The sequence below is a fragment of the Schistocerca cancellata genome, chromosome 11 (genome assembly GCF_023864275.1).
Source record: "Schistocerca cancellata isolate TAMUIC-IGC-003103 chromosome 11, iqSchCanc2.1, whole genome shotgun sequence".
In the NCBI taxonomy this organism is placed as follows: domain Eukaryota; kingdom Metazoa; phylum Arthropoda; class Insecta; order Orthoptera; family Acrididae; genus Schistocerca; species Schistocerca cancellata.
Window position 1 is genome coordinate 100188884 of NC_064636.1, and position 19324 is coordinate 100208207.

The following is a 19324-nucleotide window of genomic DNA, read 5'->3' on the forward strand; positions in this document are numbered from 1 at the left end:
TCACAATGAACTGTTGACTTTTGGTGTGTTTAGTCTGGAAGTGTAGTCTACACATTTTTCTTGAGAGAAGGATTGTCCGTTGTTACCTGAATTATTTTGCTGTTATCTGGAGTTGTCTGGGTTTTGCTACAACGTTCCTTAGAGTATTTGTGTGCTGTATGTTAGTTGAGGAGGCCTCAAATTAGTGAGTCACAATAGGATTGAGTTTTTTGCTTCTTTATTTAAAAAATATGACGATTGCTTTTCTACAAATTGTTTCAGTTTCTGTTTTTTGCACAGAGTTCGCTGGACGGGCTGCCTCATAACAGCATCACCACCAGCCGCCTCCGGTTGCACCGCCTGGCGATGTCCAGCGCTGTCCCCCAACCACCAGTTGTGGCCCCCCTGTCGGCCCCCGCGACGAGCAGCGCAGCCGCCACTTCTGCGTGGCCATAGGCTGCCGCGTAATGCAGCGGCGTCCACCCACTGTCATTCCTGGCGTCCACCACCGCCCCCGCCCCCACCAGCAGCCTCGCCGCCTCGCCGTCTCCCTTGCACGCTGCCCAGTGCAGGGCGGTCCACCCACCCCCGTTTGTCGCCCCCACGTCGGCCCCTGCGGCGATCATCGCCCTCAGCTCCCCCACTGCCCCCCGCTCAGCCGCCTGGACCAGCCTCCTGCCCCTCTCCTCTGCAGAGAGGCTCCTGCACAAAACACACAAACTGCCACTCTCTGCTACAAACACACAACACACAGAACGAGGAAAACAGCCACACGAGGAAACATCTGTTGCAAATACAAATCTGTCCTGAAACAAAACTACCGTATCCCCCTCCTACAGTACAAAACAGTGCGCAATTGTGTGTATGTATTAAATTACAGCAAATCTGTTCTATCCCCCTCATAAGAAAATCTTCATTCATCGTCCATTACAAATAGCATTATACAACCTCTGAAAGAATTTCATTACCACATTTTGTCACACTCATTCCTGCAAGTCAGCTCCTTCACTCTCGGCACGCAACACCTAACCAGTCGCTCACCTCCACTACAGAACAGCCATCTTGCAGCCTAATACTGGTCTCTGTCTGCAGCTTCACTGCCAGAGGTCACACACAAGAAGAATCCCATCTCCTGGTTTTCAGACACACACTTTCCTGGTACGCAGGCAAAAAAATTTCACTGCAGTTACCGGCAGTTTTCTTCATTCAGCCTCACCAAACACTGAAACTTTCTGACACATAATTTATTCAAAACATGTGAGAGATAACAAACACAAACTCGGCAACACCACCCCCATAAAAAAACCTGTGTGTGTGTGTGTGACATTTTATGGCCTCATAGCATACGAACATGTTTTTAACATGTGCTATCATGCTCAAAATCATCTGAACGATCCCAGTTGTCGTCCATCATAATGTTTTTCGGCGTAAGGACTGTTCCATGAAGTTTCTGGCATGCAGCCGCATAAATTCAGTGGTTCGGTCCTCGGGTTTAAAAGGACGGACCAAGTGCGGCAGCGTCACCCACCTCGGCTCACTCTGGAGATGGCGGGACGGTGTTCGGCTGAAATATTACGAGAAGAGGCTGAATTTATGGAATTCAATATTTCTTCTGTTATCCAAGAATTTCTACTATCCCTCGTCTTTTTACCTATTTGGTCCTCTGCTGCCTTCACTATTTCATCTCTCAAAGCTACCCATTCTTCTTCTACTGTGTTTCTTTCCCCCGTTCTTGTCAATCATTACCTAATGCTATGTCTGAAACTCTCTAAAACGTCTGGTTCTTTCAGTTTATCCAGGTCCCATCTCCTTAAATAACCACCTTTTCGCAGTTTCTTTAGTTTTAATCTACAGTTCATAACCAATAGATTGTGGTCAGAGTTCACATCTTCCCCTGGAAATGTCTTACAATTTAAAACCTGGTCCTTGAATCTCGGTCTTACCATTATATAATCTGTCTGAAACCTTCCAGTGTCTCTAGGCCTTTTGCATGTATACAACCTTATTTCATGATTCTTGAATCAAGAGTTAGCTATCATTAAGTTACACTCTGGGCAAAATTCTACCAGGTGGCTTCCTCTTTCATTCCTCACGCCCATTCCATATTCACCTATTACTTCTCTTCCTTTTCCTACTATCGAATTCCAGTCACGCATGACTATTAAATTTTCGTCTCCCTTCACTATCTGAATTATTTCTTTTACCTCATCATACATTTCATCAATCTCTTCGTCATCTGCGGAGCTGGTTGGCATATAAACTTGTACCACTGTGGTACGCATTGGCTTTGTATCTATCTTGGCCACAATAATTCCTTCACTATGCTGTTTGTAGTAGCTTACCCATGATCCTACTTTTTTATTGATGATTAAAACTGCTCCTGCAGTGCCCCTATTTGATTTTGTATTTATAACCCTGTATTGACCTGACCAGAAGTCTTGTTTCTTCTGCCACCGAACTTCACTAGTTCCCACTATATCTAACTTTAAGCTATCCATTTCGCTTTTTAAATTTTCTAACCTACCTGCTCGATTAAGGCGTAACACATTACAATTATTGGGTAACAGTTGGAAAGGAAGCAAAACGAAACATCCACTTATCAGTATAATACATTTGTTTGTATCAAAACACTACATCCTTCCGTACATGGTGGTAATTATATACGAGCATCGAAGTCATGCTGTTGTTGCTAGAATATCCCCGAATATCAAACGTCCCTCCTGCGACACCCTTTGCGTTTGTGTGTGTCAGGATATTGTAGCGCAAAGATCCAACACAAACAGTAGCCTGGCAGAGTCACTTCAGGCTATACAATATAGTTGGTGGCACTGCTGCACCAACTGGTTGTCACCAACCCGACACCACAGCACCACAGCTATCGATTCGTTGAGTACAACGGTTTCGAATTCAGATCATTCGTGTGCCATACAAGGTATGATGAAGATGAAAATGTCGTCAGCGTCAAGGTAGGTGGCATCAAATTCGTACCACGTATTTCCTGATTCGCATATCGGAAAAACCCAAGCCACAAAAGGCATTCGATATGACTAGAAAGGCATGCTGTTATGGCATTGACGACAACATATCTAAGTTTTCTATTTGTTGTGAAAGACAATCAATAGTTACTGTATCGGTTCTGCCTATGAGTGATTGTAATGTATACCGACTGTTGTGGAACAGGGAGAAACAGAGACAGAACGCAAAAAACTATCTGCTTTTCGAGCACATATGTGATTCATACATGTTAACTGGCATAAGACAAATGTCACTGACTATGTACGAACATTTCAGCACATTTCCCAGCTGATCAGGAGGCGAGTAACTCACACCGCAAAAATTCGCAACTGCGACTGGTCACCATCACAGCTGTCTACGGTCTCCTACTGACTGGTGAATTATCCTTACCTTTGCGCCGAGAAAACTTCCTTGTCCACACTGAGAACTGAAATTCAAATTTCGTGTTACCGATTTCTTTAAAAGGAAACTAGTAACTTCGAATTCTCTTTTTATGCAGGTGTCTATTACAGAACAACGATGACTAATGCCGAAAAGGAGTAAATAAGATTTTAGAGCCGCGTTTGTCGACCTTTTCCACTCTTTGGCACACCAATTTACGTTTCAAACTTTTGTGACACCCCTGCATATGACCACTTTTTGTAGGTGCAGAAAAGCGAACACATTATGTTCATACAACATGCTTGTAATAATGATTAGTGATTTCTTACAAATTCAGCTATTCCAAAAAATGGTTTGGCGATAAATTTTTTGCGGTCAAGATGTTTTATCTGCGGACCACGGGAACAAAAAGGACTCCGCCCGAACACGCTTTGAAGGCACAACGGTTCCGACCGGCCGCCGTGTCATCCGAGGCTCACAGGCATTACTGGATGCAGGTACGGATGGGCGTGTGGAGAGCACACCGCTCTCCAGGCTGTTGCCAGTTCTGGTGACCTGTGTCGCTGCTTCTCACTCGAGTAGCTCCTCGACTGGCCTCACGAGGGCTGAGTGCGCCTCGCCTGCCAACAGCACTCTGCAGACCCGGACAGTGACCCAGCCAGGTGCCAGCCAAGCCCGACAGCCCTTAACTCAGATGAACTGATGGGAACCCGTGTTACCACTGCGGCGAGGCCGTTTGCTGGAAGATGAGAAGGCACTGAGGATCCTACGACACACCTGACGTGTATTTGTGTATATCGCGTCGCAGTGGCTGCGTGTTGTCTAACCACAGTCTGGACTAACAGGTTACTCTCACCACACTGGTGCCCGTTTTCCTTATGCACAGCGACGGCAGCGCCCCAAGCGGACAGTAACCTGCACTCCTGAAGACGGTAAGGGATGAGAGCCGGTAGTAACGTCTGTGTGATGACTTACAACACAGTTTTCACAAGAGGCAGCGTGTGTAGTGCAGTAAACATCGGGATTAACTAAAAAACTACGCCGTATTTGTCTCTCTTTAGTTTGCTAAAGACCTCGGGAGGTACAGAGTGGTACATTAAGCGGGGTTTACATGGACACGTATCAGTCGCGCACGTTGACTTACACATGTAAAGATGCGCGTGTGGACGACCAAATTAGCACGTCATAGCAACTGCCTCACGTAGAAATGGAAATTCAAACCAGGTGTACCCAGTATCTTGTCTCGTTTTGACTTTATCCATTTACCTACCTTCATGCAAAATTTGAACCCATTTATGCAAGTTAGAAGTACAGAAGCTGCACGTTTCAAAAAATTCCCAGATAAACGTGTTTTCTGCATGCTGTTGCACACAAAATGCTATCGGTGCAACTACAAATGGTGCCATTAGCTGTGCATTAGTTTCATCCCAATTAAAATCTTTTGCAAAACGAATTAATAGCATTGCACAACTTGCCTGGGCGCCAGCTCAGGGTCGTCGTTCGAATCTCGCTTAATACAGTACACTGTAACGTAGCTGCAGTAAGACAGATGTCGAATGGCTACACAAATGGCCGCCGGTTCGAAGTAAACCAAAGGCAGTTAACCCTATGCAGCTAGCTCAGACAGGAACCGAGCACCAACACCTCCCTCCCTCCCTCCCCCCCACCCACACACACACTGTTACAGTGCTCCTGCGTTGTAACGATAAGTAGCCTAGCACGGCAAAAACAGTCTCGTACCGAACGACATTCAATGTTTATTGTCAGTCATAACAAAAAAGTTAAGCAAACTGTCGATTTGAAAACAACTACGTCGATGGTACTAGTCCCATGTTACCCTGTATACGTATTGGCAAAAATGTTACTCCAGTTTTATCCACTTAATGAATTTTTCGCCCCTGTATTTTGGACGGTGCGTCTTTTTCAGTATGCCAAAATTAAACGTCCTGGCAGATTAAAACTGTGTGCCGAGACTCGAAATCGGTCCGGCATACAGTTTTAGTCTGCCAGGAAGTTTCATATCAGCGCTGACTCCGCTGCAGAGTGAAAATCTCATTCTGGGAGCCAAAATTAGACGCACCTGTGCAACTGTGTTTTGTTAGTTTGCTGAGGATGACAACCAGATTCGCAGTGTGTCTCAAACTAACCGGTGCTCTTTCACCCTGCACTCAATACTGTTCTATCCTGATTAAACTGAGCTTAACTTAAATTCCATAAGGCAGTGAAGCAATTTCGAAGTCTCGGTGCGATGAAAATTGTCAGTCGATCTCATAAAAACATTTGTAATAATTATTAACTTTCGGTGATCACATGGGGAAGACCGGAGATCTGCTGGTAAGACCGTGTTAGCCTATTTATTGAAAGTAATAAACTGGATATCTTGAGCGTACAAAACGGCAGGTTCGTCCAGTGTAAATCAGACGTTCCCCACTGATCCCGTGGAACACAGCGTAGTAAGCAGACACTGTCAGTAATAATCAGTTAAATAACACGCCAACACACTTACTTTAGTTTAGTTCATGTATTAAATTCCTTCTCGTACAGAATCTCATAAAGATGGCGACTAACTCAGCAAACATACATATACATCTTCGTTCTTTCACTGCTAATCGGCAAGATCTGAATCCTTCTTTTCATAAGAGAAAACGTAGACAGCAGAGGAGCTATTCCATGGAGTAAATGCACGCTCCAAGGAATAATAGGACTTGAAACTACTTTGCATTGATAATCATCGTATATTAAAGTTTAGGAATCGGTAACATAAGAAGAGATATTTCGAGATATGTACTGAGTTATATAATTTATAAAATTTCTGAAAATAGCGCGGAGAGACCGCTGCAAGAGACATTTCAAACTGATCAGCTGTCGGACCCGCTCCATCTACTTGCCGCTGCTCATGCATCGTTGTTTAGATCTTTTGGGACAGTTTAGTGACATCTCTGAACAATCAAAGGGACCGAGTCTGTGATACAATATCCACAGTCGACGTCTGTCTTCAGGAGTTCTGGGAAGCGGGGTGACGCAAAACTTTTTTTAATGTGTGTATTTGAAACAAAACATTTACTTCAAATCTGCTGACCAAATTTGCTGCTTAGTCAGCTTCATACCTGGTAACGCCAATAGTGCGGAACAAAAGACTTCGTTTCAAATAAACTAAGTGCCTCAACGGAAAAAAATTAATAGAAGCAAAGTTCTCCACAGATGTTACAGAAATAGCTTCATTAAGAGATTAATGGTTGATTGTTAATAACGTGGAAATAATATAAAATCAGAAAATTGAAACTACTGACTTATTTTAGTCTTTCATTATCATGAGAATGTATATTAATTCACTTGATGGCTGCCAGACACAGAAATCCGTTTTGTTTTCATTTGATGTGGAAGCTGTAAAGGAAGAGAGACCGGCAATATCACGAAACATACACACAGGTCACGTGGAGATTGACTCCCCACTACAACTCAGCTACTGGCTACTCGCTGCTGCTGCTCATACGGGAAACAGCCGCGTTTCAAGTGGCCAGGAGCGGGAGAAGCCACTGCTCATACGCGAATTCAGCTCTGCGCATGCGCACGAACGTGCTGGCAACTGCTCACAGGAACCCCGGGCTTCCTACGCAGTCGCCGCCGCGCGTGCGCAGTGACGCCTGTTTCCTGGCGCTCCCTGGCAGCTGCTGAGACGGACGTAAGCAGCCGTAGCAAGACGAAAGGCCCCAAAAAATTGTCGCCAGAAATAGAAAATACTTTTTTCGTTGCAGATGTAACACTGGCTGAACTTAATTTAATTGTTATCAGCGTATGACGCGGAATGTACAAAGTAGCTGTTTAGCGGAAGAGTGGAACTGTTTTCTAGCAACACTGCAATAGTTAATTCCGGTTGGGAATGGCGGTAGCTTTTTAGTTTCATTTCTTTCAGCTAAACACATATCTGCAAAGAAGAGGGATTTGCTTCCTGAAAGCGGAGGAAAAGCGTGACGCATTACAACTGTAACAACACTCGTGTTGCCATTTTTCCAGATGTCGATGAGTCTGTCACTACTCTGTCTGTGGGTGACGTTGACCTTTCCACAAGTCCTGCACTTTCCAGCCGATTGACACAGGTAACAATGAACATTGAGCCATCCAGAGTGATGATGTGTATTACCCTGTATAGAAATGTGGGTGCAGATACTGGCTCAAAATCCGCCTCTTCACGCCTCTCAATGAAAGCGTCCTTTTATCGCAAATTCAGAGACTGATTTCATTGTTCACGGTAGAGTCACTGTGAACAGCGGTCCTATTCTTTACATATCAGACAAAATGTACCAACACCTAAATATGAATTATATACTTTTAAGACCTTCTTTATTATCTTTATAGACGTGAATTTCTGCGATGTTTTGGGAGCGGATAGTCCAGCTTGGTGAAGTTACAAATTCTTTCGCTCCTTATATCGTTAGCAATATCAGAAACCATGTCATACAAGATGGTGTTTCTGTCACTGATTGACTTTTCTATTGCTTCATAGGAATAGGTCCAAAGTGTGTATATTAAACGTCCCGATTATTAACGACCGGATTTCACGTTATTGTGCATCTTATTTTTCCACCGACGTATTTCGCAGTCAGTAAGGATATCATCGGATTGGTTTCCACCAGGGCTACCAGTATCTAAGCATTCCTTACCATACACTTCTCAGCATGTTCTTTCATCCCGTACACGAAAGCTTTCCGTACTTGCGGCATGGAAATTTTAACTGCCTACGATTTCTTCACTTCGGAGAACCAGCAGTCGGTTTTATGGAGCATTTCAGTCCCAACGAACCACATGCTGCACTATTTAAACGCTCATCTGGGAGGTTAACAACAATTTTGTTCTTCACACAGTCCTTACAGGTGTCTGCCTTTGATGAGTGTTTCATTTTGATGCATTCAGTTGGTGTCTAGACTAAGTCTCCGTAGCAAGCCGTGAAACTTCGACACGCTCATCTGGGAGGTTAACAACAATTTTGTTCTTCACACAGTCCTTACAGGTGTCTGCCTTTGATGAGTGTTTCATTTTGATGCATTCAGTTGGCGTCTAGACCAAATCTCCGTAGCAAGCCGTGAAACTTCGACAGCGCTACCCATGACCTCTGTGTCGAGACTGAATGCGAAGAATTTTTTGAACACGAATAACGCTCATCTGATGATGGTACAGATTTATTCTTTGCTGGGCGTTGTGTAGCTGTGGCTATGGATAAATGACGAAACGTGTAAGCAGTGAGTGTGGCTCGAATTATGTACGACGTGAGATCGACTTAACGGCACTACTTTGAGTTCTGGAGGACACGGTGTGTGTTTTGCCGTAACCTCTCACACCTCGCTACAGCCAGCAGCTGGGTACAGGAGTGCGCTGTGTCGCCTCTACACAGGGTGTTCAGCACCACGGCGACGGTGTGGAAGATTGCGTGCGACGTGGTACGAAATGCTTAATGCAGTTCCTATCGCAATATTTGGTATAAATAGCAGAGGACGCGAAAGAACAAAACTAAAGCCAACAGGCGCTCGCCATCCGGAGTAGCTTAACTTGGGTCGGCGGACGAGAATCGGTGTATTCAAAGAGGTACGGCCGTGTGGGCGTTTCTCCAGACATACAGAATTCACAACTGTCGGCCGAAACCGTGCAATATTTTATGCAAGGATGGCCGCCCTGCATTGCATCCGATGCGGCAATGAAATTACGTGTGTAAGTGGTGGTGAAGTGTTGGTCTGTTTCTACTGTACTCCACTCCGTTCCACCCCCGATTGGATTCAGGAGTTGATACTGCCACTAAACTGGACGCTCACGCTTTTAGGAAAATGCCCATAATGCAGAAATATCCCGTGTTGGCACTTAAATGAGAAATGGAAACGGGGTGTCCTATTTGCTGTGTCAATTTTGTAGAAGTCTGGGCCACAAATCTGAATGAAGTTGTGAATTTGACAATTGCACTCAACTTCTGTAGTATCGGTACAACCATATTCGTTGTAGGTCTGTTGCCGACAGCACGGGTGTTGCTTCCTTTCACGGCAGTGGCAGGCAGTGTGTGTGTCGGGCGGTCTGGCTGTGTACTCGGCCTGCCGTGTGCTGGACACAGCGTTAGCTCAGGGGGACTTTGTACCGACGTACTTCGAGTAATGAAAACATGTCCGTATTTCACATACTTCTAACTGTGTAGTTTGTTATTGTTATGACACTGCGTATGGCTGACGTTTGCAGAAGAAATTTTATAATGCGACGTAACGTTTTGTCTCGTAAGTGAAACAACTGTTATCAAAATAGTGTTTAGTGTTAGTACACCGTATACGGCCATTAGGTAGATGTGACCTGCTGAGACAAAACGGCGAAATTATTGGTAGATCGGGGGAAAATATTTTTGTAATATCGTGACATTAACATCGAGCCGGACGCTGGTGTCTGCGATCACGGCTGAATTTTGAATTGTTGAGTAGAACTGGAGCTCGGATCGCCAAAGACTGTTGCAGATTTTATATGCTAAGTGACAATCCCGATTTATTTTCGGCCTCCCCGTCGCGTGGCCGCTCTTCTCTCTCTCTCTCTCTCTCCCTCTCTGCTCGCAGCGCCCCTACCGCCTGTTCCCGCCCCGCCCGCTGCTTCTGCGCATGCGCGGCCCTCGGCCGGATTCGCTGCCCACATTCCGCGTCGCGCCCCCACCTACGACTTTCCCCGCGGCGTAAATGTCGCCCCCTGAAGCTACTGTACGTGGATAAAAGTGCCGTAAGCATTTTTTCCTAAACCACCAGATCGAATGTTTACGCAGGTTTTCGTCGCGTAGAGAATAACGCAGCATGTTACAGGTGTGGATCGCTTCCCACAAAGAACTCTTTCTTTGGCTCGAGTTCCATGTTGACATTCGGATCTCGGACATTTCTGTACTGTTCTCTCGTGTTCTGGCGTGCGCCGAGGCGCACTTGTATGGAAATCAGTGCCTTAAACTCATCGCTGTGATCCTACAGCGTACTGTACGATGCTCTTCAACTTCTTCCTTTGATACCCACGCTTTTAGTACTGCAGAGGAAATTTTGGTGCTGACTGCTCAGGTAGTCTGAAGCCTGTTTCTTGTCGCTCTTGCTAGGCAGAACGACCTTCCCGCCTTTCTTTGTATTCCTGTTTACAGTCGTCTTCAGTGATGCTGTAGCGGCCTTGTGATCGCCGATTCCGTTCTACCCTAACACATTCGAAAAGTTCGGGTCTCTTTGTTACCGGCAGGCCTAAGATGTTATCTTCACCAGTCGCTTCTCAGATTAATGGCTCGAGGTAGTTTTTGGGTAAAGCACTTGGATCAACTTATTATGATTCCCTGGCCCTACCACCATTCTTAGCCACGTCAGTCTCCCTGTATAGATGGCAGGATAAAGTTTCCACCTAAAACTGTAACATGGACAGCAAATTCACGCGAAATATTCTCCAGGTTCCCCTCAAACTGTTGCGCCGCTATTGCTGCTGAGTCTATAGCGTCCCATTACCACGTTTGATCCAACTTTAATGCTTGGCTTGACACAAATTATTTTACATTCGGGATCTCCACTGATCTCTCTAATGTAATCCTACTTTTCACTGCTTTAAACACCAGCGATCGAACTCTCTTTAAGACCTACGGTGCGACCGGAATTTAGAATCTCGTTGCTAGTGACTTCGCGTTTCACCCAGCTTTCCGTCCCTACTGCTGTGTGACCATTGTTACTGCTTATAAGCGAGATTAGTTCTGAGAACTTTCCGTAGACGCTCCTTTAACTAATACCATGTTGACACAGTGAGAACAATTCAAGACCAAGTTCCCCAGATTATAGCGTGCTGCATGCGTAACGGCGCTGGATCGGTTGTAATAAACACGTCACGAGTTGAGTGGATTCTGGGAGCAATGGCCGCCCAACGTCTGTCTGTCGCCAAAGGACGAAAAACCAGACAGAGCTCAAACAGACGAGTAGTCCAAAGATATTTCTCGCACCGTCCCTGAGGACTAACCTGACACAGCCTTTCACTTACCGAATATTCTACAGTCCTCTGTTCCGAAATCATTAACACCTGTGAAGCATCTCAATAGAAACGGCAGAATTTCAGCTCCGTTCTCGATTGGTTCCTGAGTTACATTAAGCCTAGCGTGAGAATGAACCTTGTCCACTACAGTTGTGAAGCAGCTTTTTGGAAAAGGAGGACAATGCAATTTCATAATCTCAATACAGTTCAACAGAACTGTACAAAAATTAAATTTTGATCGGAAGTACGTGAAGCATGCGCTCGGTACTTCTGCTAATCGTAAGTGGAACTGATACTTTGAGATGAAACTTATGAAAGCTGTTTACTCTTGTGGACGTGAAGTTTTTCAGTCGATTTCAAACATTTTGATGAGACTACAACACATTCGCGACTGCAACAGGAAAAGGCTGAAACTCCTGTGGTACTTCGAGTATCCTCCGTCATACACCAGAATTAATCTGTGAAGATATCACATCATTTCAGACGTTTCAGATCAGTAAATTATTTGAGAAAGATGTTATCTTCTGAATTTTCAAGCAGTTTTGACACAAAGTCAGATGCTTTAAATTTTAAGCTGATTTGCCCTATAAATCCAGGAGCACTTCTGGTACAGTCATTACTTGCAAGTGTAAAGATAAAGATCGACAGTATTCAGGGCCAACATTTTAATCTGAGTCATTTGTTTAAAAGTCAAATGAGGTATACAAATTACATTGAAAACGGATTTCTCTCTCGCAGGCGAAATGTTTCACGTACTGGATAGCCAGGGTTTCGCATCGTGTAGCGTGTGCTTCACATACTTCCGATCAAAATTTAATTTTAAAACAGTTCTGCTGCCATGCTCTGAGCTTAACCTACTTACATATCAAAATAAATTTTACCAGTTTCTCAGATACCAACCAGACATTTACATACACGAGTTTAAACAGGAACACGTTTCAGACTATTTGGCGTCCGGTTATTGAGCGATATGAGCAGTGAATTCCGGCGTGTTTGACGATACGAGGAAAGGGGATGGAGTTCTGGGCTGTTTCCCCTCTGCTGTGGCGTGCTGTGCCGTTCCAGTGAGCCGCAGTAGCAGGCAACACCAGGTGGAGAAGGTCAGGCGCGTGCCGAACTTTCGGCGAGATGCATAACATGGCTCTGTGTTACCTCCTTAAAGAGCGTTTAATATCGCGCCGGCGTGTAAGATTGTGTCTAATGTGAAAGTCATAGTTGCACACAGCAACGAAACGTCAGTTTACATGTGCCACATGTGGGGAAGATGTGGCAAAAAGAAGCACTCGAGTTAACTGTGATACTTCCCAATGACGTTTCTCCTCTGTCTCCAGTACAACTGCTGTTTCTAAGAAACTCATTTAAAATGAAAGTGGTAGCTATGGAAAGTTTTAAAAACAAAATATCGGCAACGAGAGGGTCTGTGTGGGTAGGTGCCATGCATCCATTTGCCGAGAATTGGCCAGGATTACAATGGGCGGTTGAACTTGCTAATAACTTGGAGGAACACATTAAACTAAGGAGTATTCAGAAGTGTTTGAAATTATTAGCTGCCATAAACATACGTAAAGTTTTACTTCAAACCGGAGAAACGTATGTTTCAGGTAGTAGTAATAAGAGTCTCGCGGAAGAATTAAATCAGCTGAGAAATGTTGGCATACTATTTACGCAGGAAGTTGCGAAGTAGCAGAAAATATTGGAATATGACCTGAAGTGAATGTAATGATTGATGACGGAGAGAAACGGCAAGGCAGAAGAAAACGCTTTGTTGATGAAGCAGCAGGGGACGATTTAAACCATAGGTCGAGGAACAGTTTTCAGCTAAATGTTTGACACGTTATTACACAGCTCTAGGGAACTTGACTGTACTGTGTGCAGCCACACGCAACACGGACACATTCCGTTTCCCGTGGAACTACGTAAGCGAACACGATTCTCCGGTCCAAGAGCTTGTGGGAAACGACGAATCTTCCTACAGTGTAGACGTGAACAACGAAGGTCTCGGAGAAGAAATTTCACTGTTGAAAAGATTCGTGAAGGCAATGTTGTGTGTGAGCATTTATTCTGCACCTTGTCAGTACTCTTTGTGAGTGAAGTGTGAGTGACGGCCTCACGGACTGTTCTGCCGTTTGCCTGCTGGCGCCTCACAAGCAGAGAGGCCGCTGACAGTTGTGGCAGGAGCCACGGACTGGCAGGGAGCGGCGAGCTGCGTCAGCTGCGGCCACAGGGAGTGAAGTGAGGGGACAGCAGGTGAGTTGACAGGCGTACTCACTCTCCACTACACTTATTTACTCGATGTATGAGTGAAGGTAAGTGTAATTTTATTACCTGTAGCTGCACGACTTGCGTCACCGTCTCAGCTGTGCCATTGTGACCGATGAGTATGGAGACTCGTGTCCGTCACTGAGAAATTGCTTTCGTGTGCTGAAACTCGGGCTCAGTGTTCTGTCTCGAATACAACTAGAATTACTTTGCTCGTTGCAATCTTTTACGTCAAGTACAGACAACAGTACCAGATAGAGAGGATTTCCTTCACATTTTGTATGCGTGTCATGTTGTGGTCTGATTGTGTTTATTTAAATGTGGACTGACTGTATGGTTCCAGATGATAGTCGCATTATGTAGTGTGAATACTGCTACTACTATGTCATTGTTATTGAACACAACAGGTACGGTAGAGTAGAATGTTTGCTGAATATGGAGAAGTAAATTGAGTCTGATATCAGGAGCGAGAATTGTGGCGATAGAACTGATATAGCGTCAATCTCGGTATGTTGCAAATTAGAATAGTCTGATGTAGCACCTTGTAGAGTGGTGTGAAATACTTTTCAGCGATCACATATTATAGAGCAGTTGTGTTTGTTCACAATGAACTGTTGACTTTTGCCATGTTTAGTCTGGAAGTGTACTCGTGAGGTTTTGTTGAGAGGAGGATTGTCTGTTGTTACCTGAATTATTTTGCTGTTATCTGGCGTTGTCTCAGTTTTCCTACGACGTTCCTTAGAGTATTTGTGTGCTGTATGCTACTCGAGGAGGGGTGAAATTCGTGAGTTACAATCGGATTGAGTTTTTTGGATCTTTATTTAAAAAATTATGAATGTTACTCTCGTACAAATTGCTTCAGTTCCTGTTTTTTTGCACAGAGTTCGCTGGACTGTCTGCCTCATGACAGCATCTCCACCAGCCGCCTGTGGTTGTACTGCCTGGCCATGTCCAGCGCTGTCCGCCCATCACCAGTTGTGGCACCCCTGTCGGCCCCCGCATCGAGCAGCGCAGCCGCCACATCTGCCTGCCAATAGAATGCCGCAACATGCAGCGGCGTCCACCCACCGCCATTCCTGGCGCCCACCGCCGCCCCCGCCCCCACCAGCAGCCTCGCCGCCTCGACGTCTCCCCTCTGTGCTGCCCAGTGCAGGGCGGTCTGCCCACCCCCGCCCCTCGCCCCCACGTGGGCCCCTGCGGCGATCAGCGCCCTCAGCTGCCCCACTGCCCCCCGGTCAGCCGCCTGGAGCAGCCTCCTGCCCCTCTCCTTAGCAGAGAGGCTCCTGCACAAAACACACAAACTGCCACACTCTGCTGCAAACACACAACACACAGAACGAGGACAACAGCCACACGAGGAAACAACTGTTGTGAATACAAATCTGTCCTGAAACAAACCTACCGTATTCCCCCTCCCACAGTACAAAACAGTGCGCAATTGTGTGTATGTATTAAATCACAGTACATCTGTTCTATCCCCCTCATAAGAAAATCTTCATTCATCGTCCATTACAAATAGCATTATACATCCTCTGAAAGAATTTCATTACCACATTTTGTCACACTCATTCCTGCGAGTCAGCTCCTTCGCTCTCGGGACGCTACACCTAACCAGTCGCTCACCTCCACTACAGGACAGGCTTCTTGCAGCTGACACTGGTCTCTGTCTGCAGCTTCACTGCCAGACGTCACACACAACAAGAATCCCGTCTCCTGGTTTTCAAAGAGACACTTTCCTGGCATGCAGGCAAAAAAATTTCACTGCAGTTACCGGCAGTTTTCTTCATTCACCCTCACCAAACACTGAAACTCTCTGACACACAGACAACAATTTATTCAAAACATATGAGATAACAAACACCAAATCGGCAACACCACCCCCATAAAAAAAGTGTGTGTGTGTGTGTGTGTGTGTGTGTGTGCGCGTGTGAGACATTTTATGGCCTCATAGCATACGCACATGTATTTAACATGTGCTATCATGCTCAAAATCATCTGAAGGATCTCAGTTGTCGTCCATCTTGATGTTTTTGCGGCGTAAGGACTGTTCCATGAAGTTTCTGGCGTGCAGCCGCATAAATTCAGTGGTTCGGTCCTCGGGTTTAAAAGGACGGACCAAGTGCGGCAGCGTCAGTCACCTCGGCTCGCTCTGGGGATGGCGGGACGGTGTACAGCCGAAATATTAGGAAAAGAGGCTGAATTTATGCGGCTGCACGCCAGAAACTTTACGGAACGATCTGAATTGTGTTTCGCCTGATTTGTAATCAGTCCTCATAACATTGTTCCTCTGCTCTGTTTGCGGTACAGTCTTTGCCTGTACAAAATGTTCACTGCATCAGGCCACAAGAGACAACTGCTCTGTGTGATTATCGGTTTACATGCAAACTGACACTTCGATAATGCAAATACCAGGAAACGTGTTATTGGACGCTACACAGCCATTACGCTTGCATATTCAAACTTATTGTAATAAATGAAACCTCATAAAGCAGCATCCTCCTTTAAATGACACGACGAAAGTTTTCTTACTGCACTACTATCCGGGAATGCAATCTAACAAGTAAAGAAGAAATATCTGACGTATGGTTTCAGTCACAAGTAACAAACTCTGTGCAAGTTGAAACTTGAAATGATCTGCCATAAAGTTGTGTGTTTCCCGGATATTCGAACGCAGCACTTGATCGGATGGTTAACTAAGCAGAATGAAACGTCAGAAACCGTCATTTTTAACCAGGAGACGAAAGTGTTTTGTGTTAAGGGCATTCGAAACCAACACCTATCGACACTGACCTCTAGTCACGCATAGACGTTATATATTGATTTAGTTCATGAGCAGCGAAATGTGGACATGTCATAATTTTAAATTCAAAGATGAAAATTTTCTGCCGACTAGGAATCGAACCCTGGACACATCGTTGTTGACTACATACAAAGATACCTCGACTGTACTATTCTCTTTCACCAGTAGCTCGGAGTGCCATGTTTGAAACTGACACGACAGGACGAAAAGCTGCCCGTCTGACTTGGGACTCGAAACCAGTACCACCATTATTGTTAACAAAGCCCAGAGAATCGGTAAAATCAGAATAATTCCTCACATGTATTTTGCTGTGCTCATGTTGCAACTTAAAGTGACATGCCAGGGTTCCAACCCAGGGATGTGTCTCTTGTGAATGTCTGTATGACTTTGCAGACAAGTGCAGACAATGAAGCAGTGGAAATGCATCATCTGAAAGTGATCAAACGTGACGAAAAGGGAGATCTGAGTTCGAATTCCAGTCCATCACCAATATTTTCCACGTCTCAGGCTCGAATACAGTAAGAGTCAAGTGCGCTGCGGCCTTTTACAGGAATTGGCTCGTTGATTTAAAAAAATATCGCTTAAGAAAGGTGACTGGTGACCGAGTTCCGACCTGGCGTGACTTCCTCCTCAGTCAGGGCCCAACCTGTAGCGACTCTCTTCCAGGCTACCAGAGGTGGGAGAGATGCTGCTTATGCTTGTTAAAAATGATTGCCGGATGTGAGAAACGAACCCAGACCTTCAGCATATGTAGCAAGAATCATTTCAACTTTTTCTTAACTAGCAACTATTACCACGAATTAAAATTCATGCGAGTTGCGGTATTCGAATCCACTACATGCAGACTAGAAACTCGCGCCCTTAACCCCTTTTCTTTCATTTAATTTTTTAACCATTGCGAGGTCTGGCCACGACGCCTCGCCCATACCTGTCACCGAGTCGCTGCGCTATTTTCGCGCATAATTTTTTTATTTTTTTTATTTCTAATTTTTTTTATTTTTAGCAGTCAAACTTCATTTTTAAGCAGCAATGAGATGACTCCAACTGGCACGCTGGCAAGCACTTTCTTAGAGTTTGCAGCTGCAGTACGATTTACGTTAGACCTGTAGTCCAGAGCCAGAACTTGGACTGAGGTCTCCCGTGATTCGCAAAGATATTCCGCACCCCCACATTCATGACGTGTGGTTTACTGTTGCTTAGCTTTGAACCTGATGCAAGTTCGGATTTGCTGATGACCTGCAGTGTTTTCTCCCAGTCGCTGTCGCCAATGATCACTACATCCACATCACCTGTGTACGCCCAACACACGATATTCTGGCGGTATGTGTGTGTCTGCATGTGTGCAGCCCTCGTAGCTGTTTCTGCAGAGCGGCTAGCAGGGTCTCAGCGGCAGTGGCGAACGAGGCCCTCCACACAGGACCACCTCTCGTCGCACACAGCTCTTGAGTGCGAGCTGCCTCGTTAGCTGACCACTGATCATGATTTGCAAACTGCTGTTCTTCAACATTATACCAATTACCTTGACAAAATATTGCAGAAAATACAGTACGGTCATTGTTTCAAGAAGGCACTGGTGACTCTCCCTATCGAAAGCATTCCCGAAATCGAGCGACATTACGGCGCACTCGAGCGTGTGAACATGTGCTGCAGCTACGATGTCTCTATACTCACGGACAGTTTGAATACTTGTTCTGTCTCTATCCACCGTAGTTCCATACGGGCCAATCACCTCATGCATTATCATTTTCACTCTCCAGGCAAGAACGCGCACCATTAATTTTGTAACCACCATTCAGGTCAGTAACTGATCTCAAGAGTCCCTTTAGTCAGCCATAGTGTCAGTGTCGTCGTAACTGCAGTCTGCTTCACGTCTACTGTGCAGCGAGCTACCTTAATTCAAGTATTAACTGTATTTTTTTTTTTTACTTGTCACTGCTTCTTCCGTGTGTTTATGCTTTTAGGAAGCTTTAATTGTCGAGTGTTCCATAGATTTCCTGTTTGTTTTGAATACAGTCAGAGAGAGTACCTTTAGTCAGCCATAGTGCCAGTACTGCTAGTGTTTTCAATACAATCCTTAGACAGGTAGTGCTACTTCTACAAGAAGTGTCTAGTAACCACAGTTTAGTCAACTATCAGCCGCGTTTAGTGAATTAGCAGTCTAGTTAAAAGCTGGTTAATTATCTAAAGTAAATTGATTTCTTAGCATGGATAGGATGTGTGACTGCTGTGTACGGACGCAGGGGGAGCTGGCCACTGTCCGCGAACAGCTGAGCATGTTGATGGCCGCGGTCAGCCGTCTTCAGGCTGCTGCCTCGGAGTGTAGCGGCAGTGGGGAGTCTGGTGCGTCGCAAGGTACACCCCAGGTGTTACACATGCGTCACCCACTGTCCCTGCTGTCGAGACATCTTCGCGGGTACCGGGCGCGGCTGGGCCACCCTCTCCCCAAGGGGAGTGGCGGGTTCAGCGGCGTTCGCGGCGCACGAGGCGGAGGGTCAATGTGGAGGCTGGCCGTGTGGCATCGCCCGCTCTGCCTGTGAGTGGACATGTGGCTGCTCCTTCAGCAACGTCCGAAAAGCACACGGGGGGAGGGGTTTATTAGTTATTGGGAGCTCCAACGTTAGGCGGGTGATGGAGCCCCTTAGGGAAATAGCGGAAAGGTCGGGGTAGAAGGCCAGTGTTCACTCTGTCTGCTTGCCGGGGGGTCTCACCGGAGATGTGGAGGAGGCGATAGAGCACTGGGTGCACCCCACTGCAAATTGTTGATCATGTCGGCACCAATGACTCCTGCCGTCTGGGTTCAGAGGTCATCCTCAGTTCGTACAGGCGGTTGGCGGAGTTGGTGAAGGCGGAAAGCCTCGCTCGCGGGGTGGAATCAGAGCTAACTATTTGTAGTAT

At 45.7% G+C, this 19324-nt stretch overlaps 1 protein-coding gene across 1 annotated transcript in view; it reads right to left on the reverse strand.

Moving 5' to 3' along the window:
* Positions 1–299: 299 nt before the first annotated feature.
* LOC126108263 (ankyrin repeat domain-containing protein 65-like) overlaps positions 300–19324 on the reverse strand; it is a 30066-nt gene continuing 11041 nt past the window's right edge. The window contains exons 2-3 of the mRNA XM_049913491.1: positions 14568–14912; positions 300–681 (exon numbers count right to left, since the gene is read on the reverse strand). Coding sequence (XP_049769448.1) covers positions 300–681; positions 14568–14912 — 727 coding nt within the window. The remainder of the gene's footprint in view (positions 682–14567; positions 14913–19324) is intronic.